At 35.3% G+C, this 19,793-nt stretch overlaps 1 protein-coding gene across 1 annotated transcript in view; it reads right to left on the bottom strand.

The window, feature by feature from the left end:
* Positions 1–563: 563 nt before the first annotated feature.
* Positions 564–19,793, bottom strand: part of VPS13A (vacuolar protein sorting 13 homolog A) — a 252,942-nt gene continuing 233,712 nt past the window's right edge. Inside the window, exons 70-73 of the mRNA XM_053907998.1 lie at positions 7,322–7,407; positions 4,557–4,680; positions 2,078–2,152; positions 564–1,983 (exon numbers count right to left, since the gene is read on the bottom strand). Coding sequence (XP_053763973.1) covers positions 1,933–1,983; positions 2,078–2,152; positions 4,557–4,680; positions 7,322–7,407 — 336 coding nt within the window. The 3' untranslated portion in view covers positions 564–1,932. The remainder of the gene's footprint in view (positions 1,984–2,077; positions 2,153–4,556; positions 4,681–7,321; positions 7,408–19,793) is intronic.

The following is a 19,793-nucleotide window of genomic DNA, read 5'->3' as shown; positions in this document are numbered from 1 at the left end:
AAACAACGAATCCCTGGTACTGTGATAAAAAATTCTGCAACAGTGGTAGGTAATGAGGTACTTTGTTAGTGGTCCTGAATGGAACTCCAGTAAAGCAACATTTCGGATGAGGACAATCTGATCAAAGTTTTCTGGCCACTACTCTTAGGCTTAATTCTAACGTAAAAGTTGAGGAGCTTGGCAACAGAGACAATGTGTATGTTACTTTGAACAAAAGCCATCAAGGGAGCGAGCACACGCTACCATGGGATATGAAATCTGTCATTTTTTTTTTTTTTTTTTTAATTTTTTTTTCAACGTTTTTTATTTATTTTTGGGACAGAGAGAGACAGAGCATGAACGGGGGAGGGGCAGAGAGAGAGGGAGACACAGAATCGGAAACAGGCTCCAGGCTCCGAGCCATCAGCCCAGAGCCTGACGCGGGGCTCGAACTCACGGACCGCGAGATCGTGACCTGGCTGAAGTCGGACGCTTAACCGACTGCGCCACCCAGGCGCCCCGAAATCTGTCATCTTTTGATTCAATTTATATTCAGCAAAGAAAAAAACATACTGGGAGACTACTGATAATAAACAATGTGTTTTTATAATCAGAGGAAAATCAAAGTATTTAGTAGCAGGATATGGTCAGGAAGAAATACAATTACAGTCTGGCATGCTGTTTATTTTAGCTTTTACAACAAAGCAAGGGTTTGAGGACCCTGAGGAGAATTTCACAATTATTACTATCCAGAGTCTCCAATCCCAGAAACTGTTTATAATAATTTCATGGCACATACGACATGCATCAAATACTCTGTATTATTCAGTAACGAAATAAGACACTGCATTGTTCTCTTCATGGTTTGCAGTCATGTATTCAACCCCTTTCACTTGAAAAAGTACATTCATATTATATTAATTTACAAGATCTTGGACAAAAACCAAGAAACCCGCCCCCCCCCCCCCGCCCATGACCTTATTTTTATTAATGTGCAGTCCACGATTTTTTTTCTGATGAGCTTTTAAAAAAGTGATTCTCATTTGAATAACTGTACAGAAAGCACAGCAGAAATTCCCAATCTTTTGCCAACAGAACAGGTAATTAACACTTTAGGGTACATATATTTACTTACAAGAAGGGCTGTCTGTTCTGAAGCATAACTCACATCTAAGATGGTGGGAATTTTATTTCATATTTCCAATGAATGGAGAGTTGTTATTTTAAGGCTTCAGGGATTTTCCTGTAAAGTCAGCAATGTTAAAAACGTGACTTGGGTAAACCGAGTAGATCCCATGAAGTTGGCTTGAGAAAGTATTTCTAAGGCTTCAAGCTTGAAGGGGTATTACTCAATCTGTATTATAGTATATTAAAAAATGTTTTTCATAGTCATGCTATGGAAGTATAATTCAAACCTATCCTTTATAAAAAAATAAGGAAAATAATACCAAAATATTTATCTGTAAAAAGAACTTCATGTTTCTAAAGAAACCACCACTAAAGTTTTTGATACCGAGGCAATGTTTGATTTGATCATTTACCCATCACTGATTCAGGGAGTCTGAAGATAGAAGTTATAAACTTCATGACAGAAGTTTAAAATGTGAACTAGAAACATTAAATTTACCTCCATGTGGGGTGAAATATGGGCAATTTCTCTACACTGCAGAGAATCACTTGGAGCAAGTATTTAAGGTTCATCAAATAAATGTTGCTTTTGTAAAGTAATTAGAATGTTAACCATATGCATGATTCAAGTTAGAAGACCAAATGGATCTCCAATGAGTTGAAATATTTTAATCACCTGATTGTTTTACCTGATTGTAACTGATTTTTTTTTTTTTTTATTTACTTGAAATTACTTCTGTACTGTACTTCCCAGACTGGTTTTGAAAGGTACAAGGTAGAAACTCTAGTGATTTATTGTTGTCTCTCTTCAGGCAGTATTCTCCATCAGAATCTCGGGGAAGGTTCTCTTGCTTCCTCTAGTTTCGTGAGGATCCACTGTTGTGGGGAAATAAACCAACATTTGCTTATTTCAAGAACTTGCAATGAAACTCAAAATGTAATCAATGTAAATCTAGAAGTTGGCTTTTACCCTAGCATCTTCTGGGGTCTTGAAGTTAATTATTTTTCCAAACTCTTTGGCATGAAATACAGACTTCACTCGTTCCTATAAACAGAATAACTTCATTAAAATGAAAATCCAGTTGCAGAAATATGATTTTAAAATGCCACAGTTTTATAAATCTGTGCTTAAAGTGTCCACCTTACACAAATTATGTACCTAAAAAAACAAACATAAAAAAGCCAAGAATGAAGAATCCAAGAAGAATCAAACACAAATGGGGCGGGAGGGGGGGAAGGGCTAAATTCTAACATATCCATTATCACTAAGCTTAAGTTACAAAGCTTTGAGATTTCAATTGCTAAAGCTCTGTAACTTAAGCTTAATGATAATGGGTATGTTAGAATTTAGCTCTTCCCCCCCCCCCCCACCCAAATAGTTTCTCAGATAGTTCTTGATATATGGCCATGAAATCATGATGAGCTCAGCTAAAAAAAATTATCTATATGTGTGTACATACATACACACATACGTGTTGCATGGGGTGTGTGTTATGTATGTAACTTCTGACATTTTAAATTGGTCATGCAGTAAGAATGTAGCTTAAACTTAATGTCCTCTGCTTTTTCTTTTTTTTTCTGATGGCCTCTACTTTTAACATTCTTTAGGCATTCTGTTCAATGTTTGTGGGGAGAGCTAATAGTGGATGGTAAGCATGAGAGAGACAAACAGAAATAACAGGATTATTCAGGAGGGCAGTTTACTTCCATTAACTATAGGCAGAGCTACAGAAGAAGAAATGTGGGGGTCTCACAGGTTGAACAATTTCTCTAAGTAATTCAAACATCCATGTAAATACAGACTGCAGAAGAAATCAGATTCTTTTACTTAAAAAAAAAAAAAAGGATATACACTGATAAAAGATTTCAAGGAAAAGTAGAAGGGAAAGAAACCAAGAAGGTAAGAAGAAGGTTAGTTATTTTTGGAGAGAGAAAAAGGTATGAAAAAAGCCAAGAAAGCAGTACAGGCTAGAGCAGAAGGTAATAGCCACTATCCATTACTTTGTATAATAAGGCCACAGGGCCTTTCATTTTCTGAGTGAATCAGAGAAATTCTCAATGTGTAAGTTGGTCTAAGATCCTCAAGAACAAGTGGCCGGTCTACTCATGAGCTGTTTGTGTCTTTGGAACGAGTGGGAAGACTAGAGAAATGGTTTTCAATGGTTAAACACAAGGTCTAAGGGCAGTTCTGTTCTACAGACTAGCCAAGAAAACATCTGTTGTTTTTGCCTGCCTGTGTCTACTGCCCTTTCTTCCAGCAACAACTTTTTGAGTCTTTGGGTAACTACTTCTCACCTTCTCTCACTCCAAATACTTCAGATAGAGTATTCCTTCCTTCCTTCTTGGTAGCATCATGGTGATCCCATGACCCTCACCTGGCCAACTGGCTCACACCCGCTCTCTGACCAAAGAGATTAGTTCAGGAATAGGCATGTGACCAAAGGTGGCCCAGTGAGACCCAGTGAGATGCTTTCATTCTGCTGAGCTAGTAGGATATAAACCTGGAACTTCTGCTGGCCGGCTTGACAATGAAGCCAACACTGAAGAAAGTAGGACCTAGAAGCAGGGGTGGTGAAGGAGAGAATGGAGGAGAGGAAGGGAGAGAGAATAACCGCTAATGACATCACTGGAGCATATCTAAACTAGCAGATAAAGACCTAAGACTTTCAGTTACAGGAGCCAATTAAATTCCTCAAAGTCAAAATACAACAAAAATAACAAAGAACAAAACTTACTTTGGTTGTGTCATTTACAATATTTCCTACGCGCACAGCCAATGCCAAAGTGCCCCCTACACATAGGTATCTGGTCAAATACCATGAAGCCAAATACCTTGTATTTCTTTGTATCACATATAATATGTAGTGCAATCTTTACAACTTACAATGTATAATGAGTCTCTGCTGATTTGCCAAAAGACAAGCAATTCATTTTATCTACATCCAAGTACCAGGCACTGTGCTAGTAATGAATGCAGAGTGAGAAATGGTATCTGCTTTCAAGATTATAACTGAATTGGGAAGATAATATCTATATAAAAAGAAAAAGAACCACCAACAATGGTCTATTAGAGAGAGAGAGAACTTTTTAAGTATCTTTTTGTAAGATCTTCAGGGAAAAACATTTTGTAAGGAACTGCTGGAGATTCTGACGTATACAAATGGATTTCTCATTTGAGTGTCTTGGACAGCAGTGAGAAAGCGGGGTTCTGTTACTGAATAGAAAATGAAATCTCAGGAACACTGTTGTCCGTGTAATAGCACATAAAGTATCACATTTTTTCTTGGCCTAGCTTTCTTTTCTTTAAACCTGCATAAGACAGAAGGTGTCAAGGAAAACCATCGTAAGACAAAGCAATGTCTATAAAAGAGATGGGAAAATTACAAAGGAGGACCGTTTCAATTTATTATCTTCAGTTCCAAGTTTTCAAAAAAATCTATTCAACGTACCTTTGCTTCGATGCGTAATCTTCTCCCATGAACAATGAAGGGCTCTTTGGTAAACTCATCAAAACTATACTGCCACTCACATGTAAGCTGTCCAAATGTTCCTTTTGTTACAAACAAGACACCACTGGGGGGAACAAAAGAACCCACTGTAGACATAAAGGCACTTATATCCAGTAATATAATAATAGCAAGATATACATTCATTGCAAGTGCACATAATGTAAACAGAGACTGTATTATGAGTCATGAATAACCTTAAGGAATTTAAAAGAACTGAAACCATACAAAGTATGTCCTCAGATCATAATGAAATTAAACTAGAAACCAGTAACAGAAACAATTATTTCTAAACGCTTAGAAATTAGCATACTTCTAAATAATCCATGAGTCAAACAATCTCAGAAGAAATTAGAAAATGTCTTGAACTGAATGAGAACTAAAATATAACACAACATAAAATTTGTGGGAGGTAGCTAAAGCAATGTTTTGTGGGAAATTGGTAGCACATAATACCTAAGTTAGAAAAAATGAAGTACTTCTAAATTCAAATATGTAAGACGCTTTATACAAAATAAACTTACAGAGCCTATTATTAACCAATATTTTGGAGAGCTTTTGTGTAACTAATGCTTTAGAATAAATGTTTTCATTACCAAAGCTCCATGCAATAGGCTTACCAACCTACCTCAGAAAGAGGTTTTTAAAATTAATTCTTGTTTTCCCATTTTTGAGGGGGGTAAAAATCAAGAAATGAAAATGCATTGTCTATAATTCTATTTAATCCTTCATTCAAAGGCTTTCCTTCCCCAATTCCTTCTGGTTGAAACATCAACTCTAGGTGCAAGCAGATTATTTTTTTAAGTAATACATACTTTAAGTCAAGGGACTGCAATAAAGAAAAGAGCTGGCTCCTGGTTGGGACAACTAATCAGGACTTACATCTATCACTTCAATCTTCTGTCTCTGCTCCCCTTTCTCACCAATCCTGGATGACAGGTACTGGTGGAAAAAACCGACTGGTCCTCTCCTAGGTCCTCAACCACGTGAAAAGTCAAAGACAGGCTCATCTCATAGTATGTTCCTGGTACTCCCTTTCCTGACTCAAAGACCTGCTTTTCTTTTTTTAAGTTTATTTATTTATTTAGAGAGAGAGACTGAGTGAGAGCAGGGGAGGGACCGAGGAGGAGATGGTGGATCCCAGGGAGGCTCCACTCTCAGCGCCACACCCAACACCAGGCTTGATCCTTCAACTGTGAGATCATGACTTAAGCTGATATCAAGAGTTGGACACATAACCCACTGAGCCGCCCAGGCGCCCCTCAAAGCCACTTTAATTCTCAAATATGAAACGTGGAAATAAAGGAAATCCTAGGTACGAGTATCACCTTTCACTCAACTGCAACTAACTCACTTCCCTTACTTTATCAGGGTTTATATGACTTCCTTTAAAGAGATCCATTATGTTGAAAAGTTAATTTTTTAAATCTTGCAAACTAATCTATAAACCGACTCTTGTTTAACTCTGATGAGTCACAGTTCGCTTCGTCAGTGGGGGAGAGGGTTAATAAAAAGATGATTGAAAATCGCTAGAACAAGAATGCTTGAAGCATTGCCCCCCAATTATAAAAGTTTATTGACTTAGATGTAAAATTTAGTACATACCTATAAATGCTAAAGTAGTCCTTTACAAGTTAAGAAAGATCTCCATATGTTGATATGGAATAATCTTCAAGACATAGATCTTAAGCAAAAAATGGTACAGAATGGTATGTGTAACAGATTCCCATTTATGTTAAGATACATATGCGTGTATGCTTGTATAGGCAGAGAATACTTCAAGGAGGAAACAGGTAAAAATGGTGGCCTGTAGGACCGGGAAAAGAGGGACTGGTACCTAGGATGCAACGAAGATTAACTTTTACATGTATACCTTCTAATACCACGTGGATTTTCTACTTTGTGTGACTTTTATATAAGAAAATTAATATAGTGTTGTAAATTCTAGACTCGGAAGTGGTTAGTACGAAAAACGTCAGAAATGACTGCTAAGTTCAACAGTGAATTTGAACCAGTAAGTGCTAATACAACTTCACCTTCTCAATAGTGAACAAAACCAGAGGTTTATTGACAATTTCTTTCAGTTAGCCACAACCTCTCCCCCTCAGCCACATTTCACTCTGTGCCATCCATCCAAAACCCCCGTCTTAATACTGCAGCAGCTGACTCTTTCCCGCAGTTTAACAGTAACTCCTGCAAAAACTAGCCCCTCTGAAGCTATGCCGCTGAGTAATTTTGCGTGTACCTCGATCTACACGTCTACTTGAGGATCTGGTTGGAGCTGGGAGTATCCACGTAAGAAATCACCTGTCTCCAGTGATGTTATTTACTTATGTGACTGAATCTCTATGTATGCTAATGGATAGATATCACTAGAAGACTTCTGGAGTCATCTGAAACTGTGCACTTTTTTCAGAGCGGGAAGAAATGGTACTGTGAGGACAGTGTTATGGGAATTTCTATATTATTCAAATTGGTTGAAAAAATACTAAACAATTTACGTTTGTGCATGGCTATGACTTATCCGCACTCATGCACAAAGCTGAACATAAATTTATGTAAGGTTTTCTGATGAGGCTTGTAGAGCAAGAGGACCAGAGTTAGCAGGAATCGGGGTGACTATGTGCCAAAAATGGTGAACGTCAACTGCTTCCCTTCACGAGTGGCTCTCAGTTAACCTCTTACCAAATTACATTCAACAAAGTTACCTTTTAGTTATCATTAACATATCTGTTTTGTTGATCATGACATGGGTAAAATACTTGTATTTTGCAAATCTTCCATTTTCCATGACCTACAAAAAAGGTGAGAGAGAGTGAGAATTTCATTAGTATTTCTATTCTAATGCAAGTAATGAATGCATTGTGATCCTCTAAAAGCCATTTCTCAATGGGGGCAAATTATTAACATATTTATACAGTAAATACATCATATAATTGAATATTCAGAAAACTATTGCTGCTTCCTTTTTTAAAAGCACCTATTTGTACTGATTTATTCAAGATGACTCAATTGCAGCTATATCAATGTTTAATGCTGGATTTTTAGAAGATAATGTCATGACCTTACAGAGTTTAAACTGAACCTGTTAAGGTTACTACTGAACTATCACATTCATTTTCTCTTAAAAAACATACTAGTATTTGATCACCTATGTACAAAAAACACATGTAAATGCTAACACATTGTAAACGTATGTATCACATAAATTAGTATTGGTCCCATCTTGCATCTTCCCTGGAATTTTCCTATCTGCCTTACAAACATGCTTTTCTTTCCCAGTCTCGTAACTCATTCACAAATGAGGAGCAGAGTGTCTCTGGACAAACACGAACTGTGGGACCTAATTAGCATATACAACAACCTTTATTTTCAAGAATGTGGAAACACTGTCTATCCGTGACATTGTCAACAATTCTTTGTCCCAGAAAATATAAAAATAATTATATAAATGAAATACACATCATTTTTAATTCTGTTCTAAATATCATTTACTCTGAGGACAGAGTTACTTTGGCTACTTAAAATATATTGTGGGCTAGCCTACTTTTTTTTTTTTTTTTTTTTACTTACTTCATTTTTTATTACTTTTTAAGGGCAAACAGTGTAACTGTGACTAAGATCCCTCAAAAAGCGGTATGTTAAGAATTCAGCCAAGGGGGCGCCTGGGTGGCGCAGTCGGTTAAGCGTCCGACTTCAGCCAGGTCACGATCTCGCGGTCCGTGAGTTCGAGCCCCGCGTCAGGCTCTGGGCTGATGGCTCGGAGCCTGGAGCGTGTTTCCGATTCTGTGTCTCCCTCTCTCTCTGCCCCTCCCCCGTTCATGCTCTGTCTCTCTCTGTCCCAAAAATAAATAAAAAAAAAACGTTGAAAAAAAAAAAAAAAAAAGAATTCAGCCAAAATGTCAGATCTCTTGAAGAAATCCAAAAGAGATAAAAAGATTTCAGAAAATTGTGTTCCATTAGGCTATGTCTAAAACTTAAAATTAAAAGCTAACAAGTGACTTCAAGATAATCTTAGGTCATATTCTAAGAAAATATAAAATATTAAAAAGTATCAAATTGCATAGGAAGAATAGAAATTTTTTGCAGATGACAGTATTGTCTGGAAAACCCAAGTATATAAACCCAGTAACTTTGTTTTATAAACACAGTATCAAATAGAAAAATGGAAGGAAAAAAATTCTGTTTATCAGGATAATAAAAAATAAACATTTATGCATAAACTTAACAAATAACATGCAAAATTTATGTGATAAAAGCTATAGCACTATTGAGGGGAATAACAGAAAACGTGAAAATGGAAATCCATGTCGTATCCTGGATAGAAAAATTCATTACAATAGTGCTGTTATTCCCTTCCCCAACCCCAATTTTTACCACCCCGCCAAAACAATATGACCCCTGGATAGGGTGTGTTAGTTTCTTCTGGGGAGAGAAGAGGAAGTGATTTGACAAAATTATACTAAAATTTCTCTAGGAGAAAAAGTGTTGATACCCAATAAATTGTAAAAGCTGAGTGAGAACTAAGCTAGCAGACATGAGCACAACTGGTGAAACGGTTAAGTGCTCACTGGCAGTTATACACAGATGGGTCAACAGAAAGAATACAGATTCCAGAAACTGACCAAAATGTACACTGGGACGTTATAAAATACTACATATCCAAAAACAGGGATACATAAAATCCAGATAGCATTTTAAATTACTGGGAGAAGCATGTTTTATTAAATGGTGTTTCAGGTAACATGCTAGCTAAAGCTGGGTCCCCATTTCTCTCCATACCAAATCAATTCCAGGGGGCTCATGGATTTAGGCATACAAAATGAAACTATATAAGTACAAGAAAAAGTAACATTTTAATAACCTTAAAGTGAGACAACCTTAAATATAAAACACAAAGTCTATAAAACAATATAAAAAAATGTTAAGTACTTGGAAATTAAGCATTACTGGGTGGCAAAACAGTAAACAAACAGAACAAAGTAAAATAACATAAAGATTACAGAATAAACTGGGAAAATATCTGTCAATCCAGAGATATGGAGCTAATTTCATAACAGAGAATTCTAGGAATATGAACAATTCAACAGAAGAAAACCGAGTAAACCAATAGGAAAATGTGTTAAGTGCAACAAACCTGACCAATAAACATATGAGAATATGTTCAACAACTCAAAATCAAGAAAATGCCAATCAATTAAAAATACCCTTTAAGTGAGGAATTTGACTGCTAGGATTTATCTTATGCAAAACTATGCCAAGATATACATTATAGAATCTTCACAGTAATACTAAGTTAAAATCATAAAGGGGACTGTTTAAATAAATTATAGTATAGCCATACAATGTGACATTATGTGGTCATGAAAGAAAAATGCAGATGTGCATAATGATATAGAAAGATGTGCGGGGCGCCTGGGTGGTTCAGTCGGTTGAGTGTCCGACTTCGGCTCAGGTCACGATCTTGCGGTCCGTGAGTTCGAGCCCCACGTCAGGCTCTGGGCTGATGGCCCAGAGCCTGGAGCCTGCTTCCGATTCTGTGTCTCCCTCTCTCTCTGCCCCTCCCCCGTTCATGCTCTGTCTCTCTCTGTCTCAAAAATAAATAAATGTTAAAAAAAATAAAAATAAAAAAAAAAAAGAAAGATGTACAACATATACTAAATGAAGAGCAATTACATTGCTGGGAATGAATGGGGGTACTAAAAACATACATGTACACTTATTTATATATTCACAAGACATATCTGGAAGGGTTGGTGATAACACACTACAATGTAATAGCACTTATCTCTGGGCTTGAAAAGGTTAATAGTGGGGGCAGAAGTGAAACTATTATTTTTAATTTTATACACTTTTCGGTTATTTTTTGTATTTGAAAAGAAATTAGCTTAAAGTATTATTTTCTTTTGTTCTGTATAACCAAGTTTAAATATCAAGAGTACAGGGGCACCTGGGTGGCTGAGTTAGTTAAGTGTCTGACTCTGGATTTTGGCTTAGCTCATGATCTCAAGGTTCCTGAGTTTAAGCCCCACATTGGGCTTCGTGCTTGCAGTGCGGAGCCTGCTTATGATTTTCTCATTCTCTCTCTCTCTGGCCCTCCCTTGCTCACTCTCTCTCAAAATAAACTTAAAAAAAAAAAAAAAAGGTTAAAAATCAAGAGTACAAATGCTGATCTCAAGAATATCACCACTACTGTAAGTCAAGAGTCTATATGCCTCATTAATAGACCACAACCTTCAAACAGCTTAAAAGCTATGGTTTACCTCTAGGTACCTAGCTTCTATTTTAATGTTTTAAATTTGGGCATTGTAGAGGAGCCTGCTTCGCAATACTTTCCACTTTTCACACCCAACTTAAATAAAATGTAACCTGTGCAAATAAGCAATTAAACCAATGTCAAACGTCACAGTAGCATCTGGTGGAAGTAAAAGCTAGAAATCCCCCCAAAAGTCACTCATGCTATGTTTTCTGGAGTTCACCAAAAACCTTAGATCCAACACTTGAAAGACAAATGGACACGATTGTCATACAGCTGCCTATTTTGAACACACACTGAACTGTGCTGTTATCAGAATGGATATAGTTGAGTAAATATCAAAGATAAGTCCTTATATAGCAAAACTCCATTACAAACAGGTGAATAGAGAAGAATAGGGAACCCAGTCCCATAGAAGCATGGGAGTGAAAGAATATGATGGCTTATCAACCATCATCTTCCACCATGCTGTAAGTCTACAAACATCATGCCTTTGGTTACAATTGCCTAATTATTTCACTTTATAAGTTTTCTATATATTTAGACTTTTACTTTTCATAGCATCATTATAAATCATTTCAGAAAAAAAAACAATTTTCAACCTAAAGCAAAGTTACTGTTCATCCAAACACGACCTTATATACACATGAAATAATGGAGAATCAGGTAAGTGTCTTACCCACCTACTCTTCAAAGCAACCTCGTGTGATTAGCTAAGATTACAGTTAAGTGACTTGCTTGGGGTCATACTGTCAGTTGCAAGAGTGGGCTCAGAAAAGTGGTTTCTTCCCTTCTAGTTCCAGTGCTTTTCACTATACCATGATGTTTCCTCTTATGGTGCCAGTCACACGTTTCCCATGATACCTCAAAAGTGTCTTCAATATCCCTGATGCTGGATGTTGCTGAAGCAGGCTGCTAAAGCAGTGCAGGCAGGCTAATTTTTTTTTTTAGGTTAGTAGGGTTCAAATAGTTCAGTGTTAATATCCTGTCTTCCCCTTTCCCAAACAGATATTAGGTATCAATGTTTCTGCTGAAATAATTTGTGATACCCTTTAAAATAAATGAAGAACTACAAAACTAGGGCTAGGAATCACTATATACAGCCTTTGCATAAAGACAAAAATTTGGCTGAAATCCAATAATTAGGCTGAAGTATCAAGTACATTAGCCAGTATGTTAGACATGTTAGCCTCATTTAACACGCGGTGTAAAATAAAAAAAAAACAAATTTTGCCTTATTCATTAAAATACACATCGTTTGAGAACACAAAGGAACTGTTACATATAACTGTCAGAATTTATAGATAATTAAAATGTACGGTTACTGGTAAAAGGGTTCTTTTTGCATTAGAAGAGTATGTAGACCTTAGTTTATTAGATACAAATAAATCCAAAGTGACTGCAAACCTAGAAATACACTGATGGTAGGAACCTATAAGATAGGGGTGTCAGGGTCACCCTCTACTAACATCCACATTTCATATCAGGTAATTCCAATACTTTAGAAAAAGAAGAGACGTTGAAAATTATATTGCTAACACGTTCAAGTCGTCCAAATGCTATGAATCAGCAAAGTTCTATAACAAAAATTTTCTGAAAAGAACAAAGCAAAATATGAAAACACAGATATGGGGAATAAATCACAAACATGGAAGGCTTTAAATCCCAAACAATCTAAAGTGCTAATATTCATGGGAGATTTACTTCAGGAAATTGGATAAAGGATAAGAACACACAGTTCAGCAAAACAAAACAAAACAAAACAAATCAAAAAACCCCCAAATCTGATCAGTACCTGGCTCTTTTGGAAGACCACACAGTCTCATGGAAGTATAAATGGTTTTTGTTGTTTTTTTTAAAAGACAGAAACATGAAGGATGAGAGGAAAATGAAATTCATCTAGATGAGAAATAAAGAGTCAGAATGCTATCAGACAAGACAATCTACTGGACGACAAATAAACACCTTTATACACTGGCTAATTTGAATAGTCAGCAGATGATGGGGAAAGAGGAAAGGCCTATAAACAGATTATACTAAAAAATTAAGCTTGTTTTTAAAAACAACAAAATGTAGGTAGGTAATCGTAAATTAAAATAATAAAGGCTATCATTTCTCAATTATTTAAGAAGTAAATAGACAACTTGTTCAAAACAATCGCTATCTTTAGAGAAAAATGTGATCAAGAAGCATAACTTTCCTAGAGTTATTGGATTAAAGGTTAGAGATAAAAACTGTTTTACTAATTCACTTCAAACATGAGAGATTTCAGGGCCCTCGCCAGGAGACACAAGGCATTCAACCGTGCTTCATGATAAAATGTAGTGGAAATTCATTACCTCAAAGCTCAATAATTTCATATACCTAACACAATAAATGTAACCAACAGTGAAGGAGTGTTATTTGGCCTATTCTGTGAGGCAAGTTGATGTGAAAAAAAAAAAAAAAAACAACTTCAAATCTCAGTGACAGTCATCAAATCTGGTAAGGAATCAGGTCTTTCTGAATCTCCCATACCTTTGTCTCCTCCCAAGCTAAGGAGCTATTCTGATTGTTAATCAAAAGGGTAAATTCTGCTAACAGTTTAGACCGGGAAGGAAAGTTGAGTATAACCCCGCCAACTTAAAAATCAAATCAAGTAAACTACTACTACCTTAAGAGATATGAACTATCATCAACTGGTTCAACTCAAAGACTGGAGAAAGGAGAGAATTATGCTCATGACATAATTATGTGCATTGATAATAAAAGACCATTAAATTGGCCCTTCCAGAAGAAGGGCCAAAAATAATTTTAAGTGGATAGTTACAAGTCTCTCTAAACACATTTCCAGCAGAACCTCTACTGAGCATCATTTATTGACCCATCATGCTACACATACTTAAGAACTTATTTTAAACATTTTAACATTTCTTTCAAAATAGTATGTAATTCAGAGCAGTCCAAATCACTGAGGATTGTTTCTCTTGTTCACCAATTAATATGTGGAAATGGTTGTGATATTTTAATTACAGTATTCCATTAATGTTGAAAGGAAGAAAAAGGGTAAGATTCATTAATGCTTTTATCCTGATAAAAAGGAGACAAATGTAAAACATAAAATTTATATAATGATGACCAAGAACTAGCATCAACCGGTATTCACCTGGAATAATGAAAATACAATGAGTTCTTACTATACACTGTACTAACAGTCACACACGTTACCTTACTTGTTTAGATCCTATCACCACCACCAAGGTTACTGTTATCTTGGTACTATGTTACCAACACCAAGGTACTGTTGTATCTTGGTGTTATGACACTAACACTACTTAACACCAATTGTTAAGTAGCAGAATTATCTCCATTTTACAGTTTGGAAATTGCGGCCAGGCAAGCAGACTAGAAGATTATAAAGCTAGTGAAAGGAAAAGCTGGAGCTGAATTCAGGTTTACTTGGCTCTAGAATCCAGGCCCTGAGCCATAAGATACTGCTATAGCTCAGATAAGTTTTATTGTCAAAATGGGTTAGCCCAAAGAACTACATAGAGTCCAGCAGATACAGTGAGCTGCCATTTTAACAGCTCACTGTAATCTGGATCCAGACATCCTACAAGCTGTACCGTATCTCTTACAACGCTCCAGTGTCCTATAATACCTAGGAATCATTATCTTCTGGGATGGTTGGGTGTATCTTGTCTCTTTTGAGTCCTACAGTCTCTTAGAGCCTTGCATTTAGTAAGCAGCTCAACAGCCAACAGGAATGAGACTGTGAAGATCTGACAGGACAGGGATGGCCTCTAACATAGCTTTTGTTTTGTCCCCAGTAACTAGAATAAAGTTCACTACGGTGGTAATCTCAGAAAAGATGAACAGCAATGTTGACTACTCTCTTCAGACCTGTAATCTTAAGATCTAGAAGAGTGTCCAATACGAAACTAGTAAGAATGTAACAAAATACTTGTAGGAGTACATGACACTGTTTCTTCTTGGTATTCATATAACCTATACTACCAGATCATCTAGCAAAAATTCAATTACACGTATACAATTATACATTTACTTTTTTGGCAATTTTAAAATTTGAAATAGCCTGCCAATTCTATACAAGTTAACTTTACAAGAAACACGCAGCCTCCTATACTTATATATTCCACCATTGGAGCTTCATGAGATCTTTAACTAAAACAACTACCTCAGACGGAAGTGCCACAAAATGCCTACTGTACATTTTTCTCCACACTGCTTCCTATAGGGTTCTTCACAGTGGTAATTTTTCACAGAAAATTTGACATTAAAATTCATTAGAGTCATCATCAAAAGTAACTGGGACATCAATTTCATTTGAATTTGTAACTAAAGACTGATAGAAAAAGTACACGGTGCTTCCTTCCATAGATGACATGAAAGTTTGTTTTTGGATGAATCAAAGTGGCCTCCAATTTAATTCTGCATGAAAATGAATTGCTTCATTTGGCATTTGGCAAGAGAACACCTTTCTTCCATAGGACATTTGGCCAATAAAAAATAGATTTTTCATAACTTATACCAATGTTTTCTAAGAACACTACTGTTAGAGTACACACTAAAAAAAAGTTTCAAATGAGCTTTCCTAAGCTCAACTCATGCTGAGACTCTGGGTGCTGTCCACAGTAACCAGGGGAAGCCATATGAGGTAGAGCTCTAACACAGAAGTACAGAGGTCATGTACTGAGTTCCAGGTTACAATTTAGCACCTATAGCTAAAATAAAGGCTAAATAGCTTCTAAGCTAATAACTACTGCAAAGTTGAAGCTCTATTTGCACATCTTTGGGAAGAAGAGAGACTCCAGGTAAACCTACCTGAACTTAACATTTAAGGATTTTAAAGTTAAATGTACTAAATTTTCTATTTTAATAGTATTTATCCTTCCCTAAAAGATTGAGAAATTGAATTGGTCTCATTCAGGTTACTGAATTAAAAAAGAATCAAAAAAATAATTTTATAATTGACACAAAGAAAAAACTCAAGTGGAATCATCACCTCCAGAAAAAGATATAATTCCAAAGTCTTATTCAAAAGGTATTGTTATGTAATACTGGAAGGTTCTAAGTGGAGTGAATTACTCTTCTGGTGCAAAATAAAGTCAGTGGGACTTACTACTAAATGTTGGAAAGAACAGGCCTTCTAAAATGATGTATCAAAGACTCTCTAAGAGACCTCCGCCAAATTGATAAATGATGTATTAGAATGTATCTAGGTTAATCTCCTTTCTCATAGGATCTGCTTTAGTTGAGATGCTAAGAGCTCTAACTTGCCTAGATAACAGGATTTGGCTCTCTTCAGTTGTCTCATCCCATTCAGAAACTGGCTTCTGGACGGGAAGAGTTACAAAATGAAGAGTAAAATCCAATAAGCATCTGTCTCCTAGTTCTTGTCCACTTACTCAAAATTTCAGATGAAGCCAGGAAGAGTGTTCAGCACTACTCTGGTGATCTGACTGCCTATGGTAAGCCCTTTCTTCCAGATCAGTTGTAATTCTCCTCCAGAGGTAAAGGGAAAGACCACGTCGGCTGAAGGCAGTTATCTTCCAATTGCTATTAGGGCAGTGTTTGAGGCTAATTATAAACATCTGTAATTTCTGAAAGAAAAGAAATATACAACAAACAAAAACAGCCTCCCTTCTACAACAACTCACATAATCGCAACTATGATATTAAGGTAAGAGATGTAAGAGATTCAAAGACAACACAGATAAAGGTGTAAAATATCTGAAAAGCTTGAGTATGCTACCCTTGTGGAATAACCCAGCTGACAACATTCCTACATGTGAAGGACATAAGGATCACACACACTCATTTTAAGAGGATATTTATTTAAGGGATGGAAACTTTGTAAAAAGGTACAAACATGTTCAGTTAAAAAGAAAATAAAACTTGTAACTACAAAAAATTATAAAAATTGAGAAAAGGTTCTGCTGGCTTTTATGTATTCTAGAAATAAAGACCAGTTTCCCACATTGGGGATTATTCCATGGATAGATCACTTTTTTAATTTTTAGAAGTTAATAATTCTGCTTATAAAAATTTATAACATAACAGAAATTTACGTATTTGGATCACTATCATGTTAATAAAAAATTTAAAAAGGAAATATATCATAAATGGTGGGGAGATAGGATAATTTTTATTTCTGTAGTTTCTGACTTTTCTTCACTGAGCATGTACTACAGTCGCGAAGTAAAAAAAAAAATCTATTTTTTGAAAATTTTCTTATCAATGTTAGCTAACGATTCACAAGAGGAATTTAGCTTTATCCATGGAAGTATGGGTCTACCAATTTTTTAATTCATAGAAATCCCAAGTTCTACATTCAGAAAAATCTTTGTAGACGTATAGTTAAGCATTTTCTACTCTAAATGATAATCTAAATGATAATTTAGAAAAACACAGCATACCCAATCAAGAAGTACGTGTTTAGCTAAGTCTCTATCCTTTGTTTTTCAAAAACACTGATATTGACTATACTATTTTGAACAAATATTTAAGCATCTCTAAGATTCAGAAAATGGCATAATGCAATTTAGCACGTATCTTTGTTACCATTTCATTGCTTAGAATATACATATGTAATAAAAAGCCTATATTAAAAACCAACTTTACAAAGTTATTAGACATTTAATTTAAAGCTCATTTTAGAGGTACACTATTGCTAAATAATTACTAAATAAATTCATCACACTGAGATAATGGACACGAAAATGGTCTACCGCATTAAAACTAACCAACCACAAACTGCTACATGTGAAAATTTTAAATTATTCTAACTAGCTCCCTAATAGAGACCAATTTGAAATCATGTGTTTTATTCTTCTTGGATTCAGTACTTTCGATAATGTTTTACATAGTACTGTTTATACTCACTGCACTTCATGAATTCAAACATTCATCCACTGAAATTAAAGATTAAATTAACAATCTAAACATTTTTAATCTCCATTTATCTCAAAGGTGCAGGGATAAATTAAAATTGACATTCTTTTTACATACCCATCACAATTACTTGCTATAAATGAATAATTTATGTATCTTATTTAGACCCCATAAGACCTTTAATGTTTTTTGACCATTATAAATTAATAATAAATTATACTTTTGCAAGGAAATCTACAAAACAAAACCAAAGGCTTGAAGGGGTGGTAGAAAAGTACTCAGTAACACTTTTGTTTGTCTCTGGTCCTCCTCCCATTACTATAGGAGAGTATGATGCAAAATTTCACCACAGGGGTTAAATCAGACCAACTATTACAGCAGCTATTGTTCTTCAGGATACATGACCTTGGGATGTAAATACAGTATCATGTATTTCATGTTGAATATTGATGTCCTAGTCACAAATTACAATGGCTCTATTTGCAAATTTTAATAGCATCACTTTAAAATCAACACTTAACACTGATATGTTTTGAACAATTTCAAAATGTAAAATTTATAAAATCCAGATTATTTTAAATATGGAAACAAAGTGAAATTTATTTTTTTTTATAAGGAATATTGGCAGCAATATTATTCTGGATTTACATTTGTTATATCCAATTCATCTTACTTCACTTATAAGCTGCTCTTATAAATTTATCCACGGTAAAGATGTCCACAATTTCAGGATTTTTAGGAGTTTTTCTTCCTGCCAGTTTTCAATGTTACTCAAGTGTCAAGTAAATACAAAGGCAAAGAGAGAATGAGTGATGACTCCCTTAGAGATGATAGAAGAACCCCTCCTTTCCTTTTTCTATACATAAGCAGTGATCAAATAGAAATTTAGAATATAAATAAAGGATATGGAAAGGTGTGGTACGACTTAATCTTTCAGATGTAGCTTTCTACACTTTCTCATTATAAAATACTTCCATTTTAAAATTCTAATTAATTATAAAGCCTCTAATAAGCATCTCATAAAAGTGCCAAAGTTGAACTTATTTTCTATATATTTGGTGAGGAGTAAGAAGATATTTTTGTTCATGTCCTATATTTCCAACATGAACACACTGGTGTAAAATAACAGAGGAATCTTCAATCTTGAATTTTTCTGTAATAAAAAGCAACTTTTTTTTTACTGGAAAAATAGTATTGGTGGTCAAAGCAGCTTGAAAAGATTTTTCCCTGGGCATGAAAACAGAAAGAACAAGGGCAGTTATTCTGTTAAGAACATATTTCACTTCTAAGTATTAAAAATTTAAGAATGCTAAATCCTTAAGACTACATGAACTACATGACAGCTTATTAGTTACTAGAATATGGTTTTAAATCATTGCGCTGTTTAAGGGATCTTAAATAAATGTAACCCCGTCTACAATTTCCTTTTCATTAAAATGGCAAGGCGATGCTGAAATATCCAGAACTTTTCCCGATAAATTCTTACGAACCTTTATGAAACCTATACCATAGGATTAAGTGTCACAGACCAACCACAGGAAAGTCAGTAAATGCCTTGTAATCAAGAAGTTCAGTAGTTTTCCCATTTAGAAAGGCCCTGTGCCTCACTGAAGTGTAAAAAGTCAATGAAGACATTTCCAGGCCTTTCCTAAGACATACGCAATACATAATAATAGGTTGTGCTCTTTCTAGCTCCTTGTAGAAGGAGTAGGTTTTGTTTGATTTTAGCCAGGGGTGAGAGACCAATGGCGATAAGATGGATTTACACTGTCTCTGATACAAGTCATGACTATTTTAATGGTCACTGTTCTCATGTATTTACTCATCCAAAAAGAGAAGAATACTATTTTGGTGAAAACAATAATTAAATTATTTGGCACTCACATATTTCTTAGTCCTAGTATATACAACCTTGATTTCTATTTAATTTAAATGAATGCTAGGCAGGTAGAAATTTCAAAAGACCTTATCATTTTTTAGCTTCTTTTTTTGTAAGCTCAATACTAAATAATTAAACTAGTCATGTTCTA

Source organism: Panthera pardus, unplaced genomic scaffold (genome assembly GCF_024362965.1).
Source record: "Panthera pardus isolate Hobbes unplaced genomic scaffold, ASM2436296v1 HiC_scaffold_20, whole genome shotgun sequence".
Lineage (NCBI taxonomy): Eukaryota > Metazoa > Chordata > Mammalia > Carnivora > Felidae > Panthera > Panthera pardus.
Note: the sequence above shows the minus strand (reverse complement) of the source record. Positions and strands in the feature narration are given on the sequence as shown.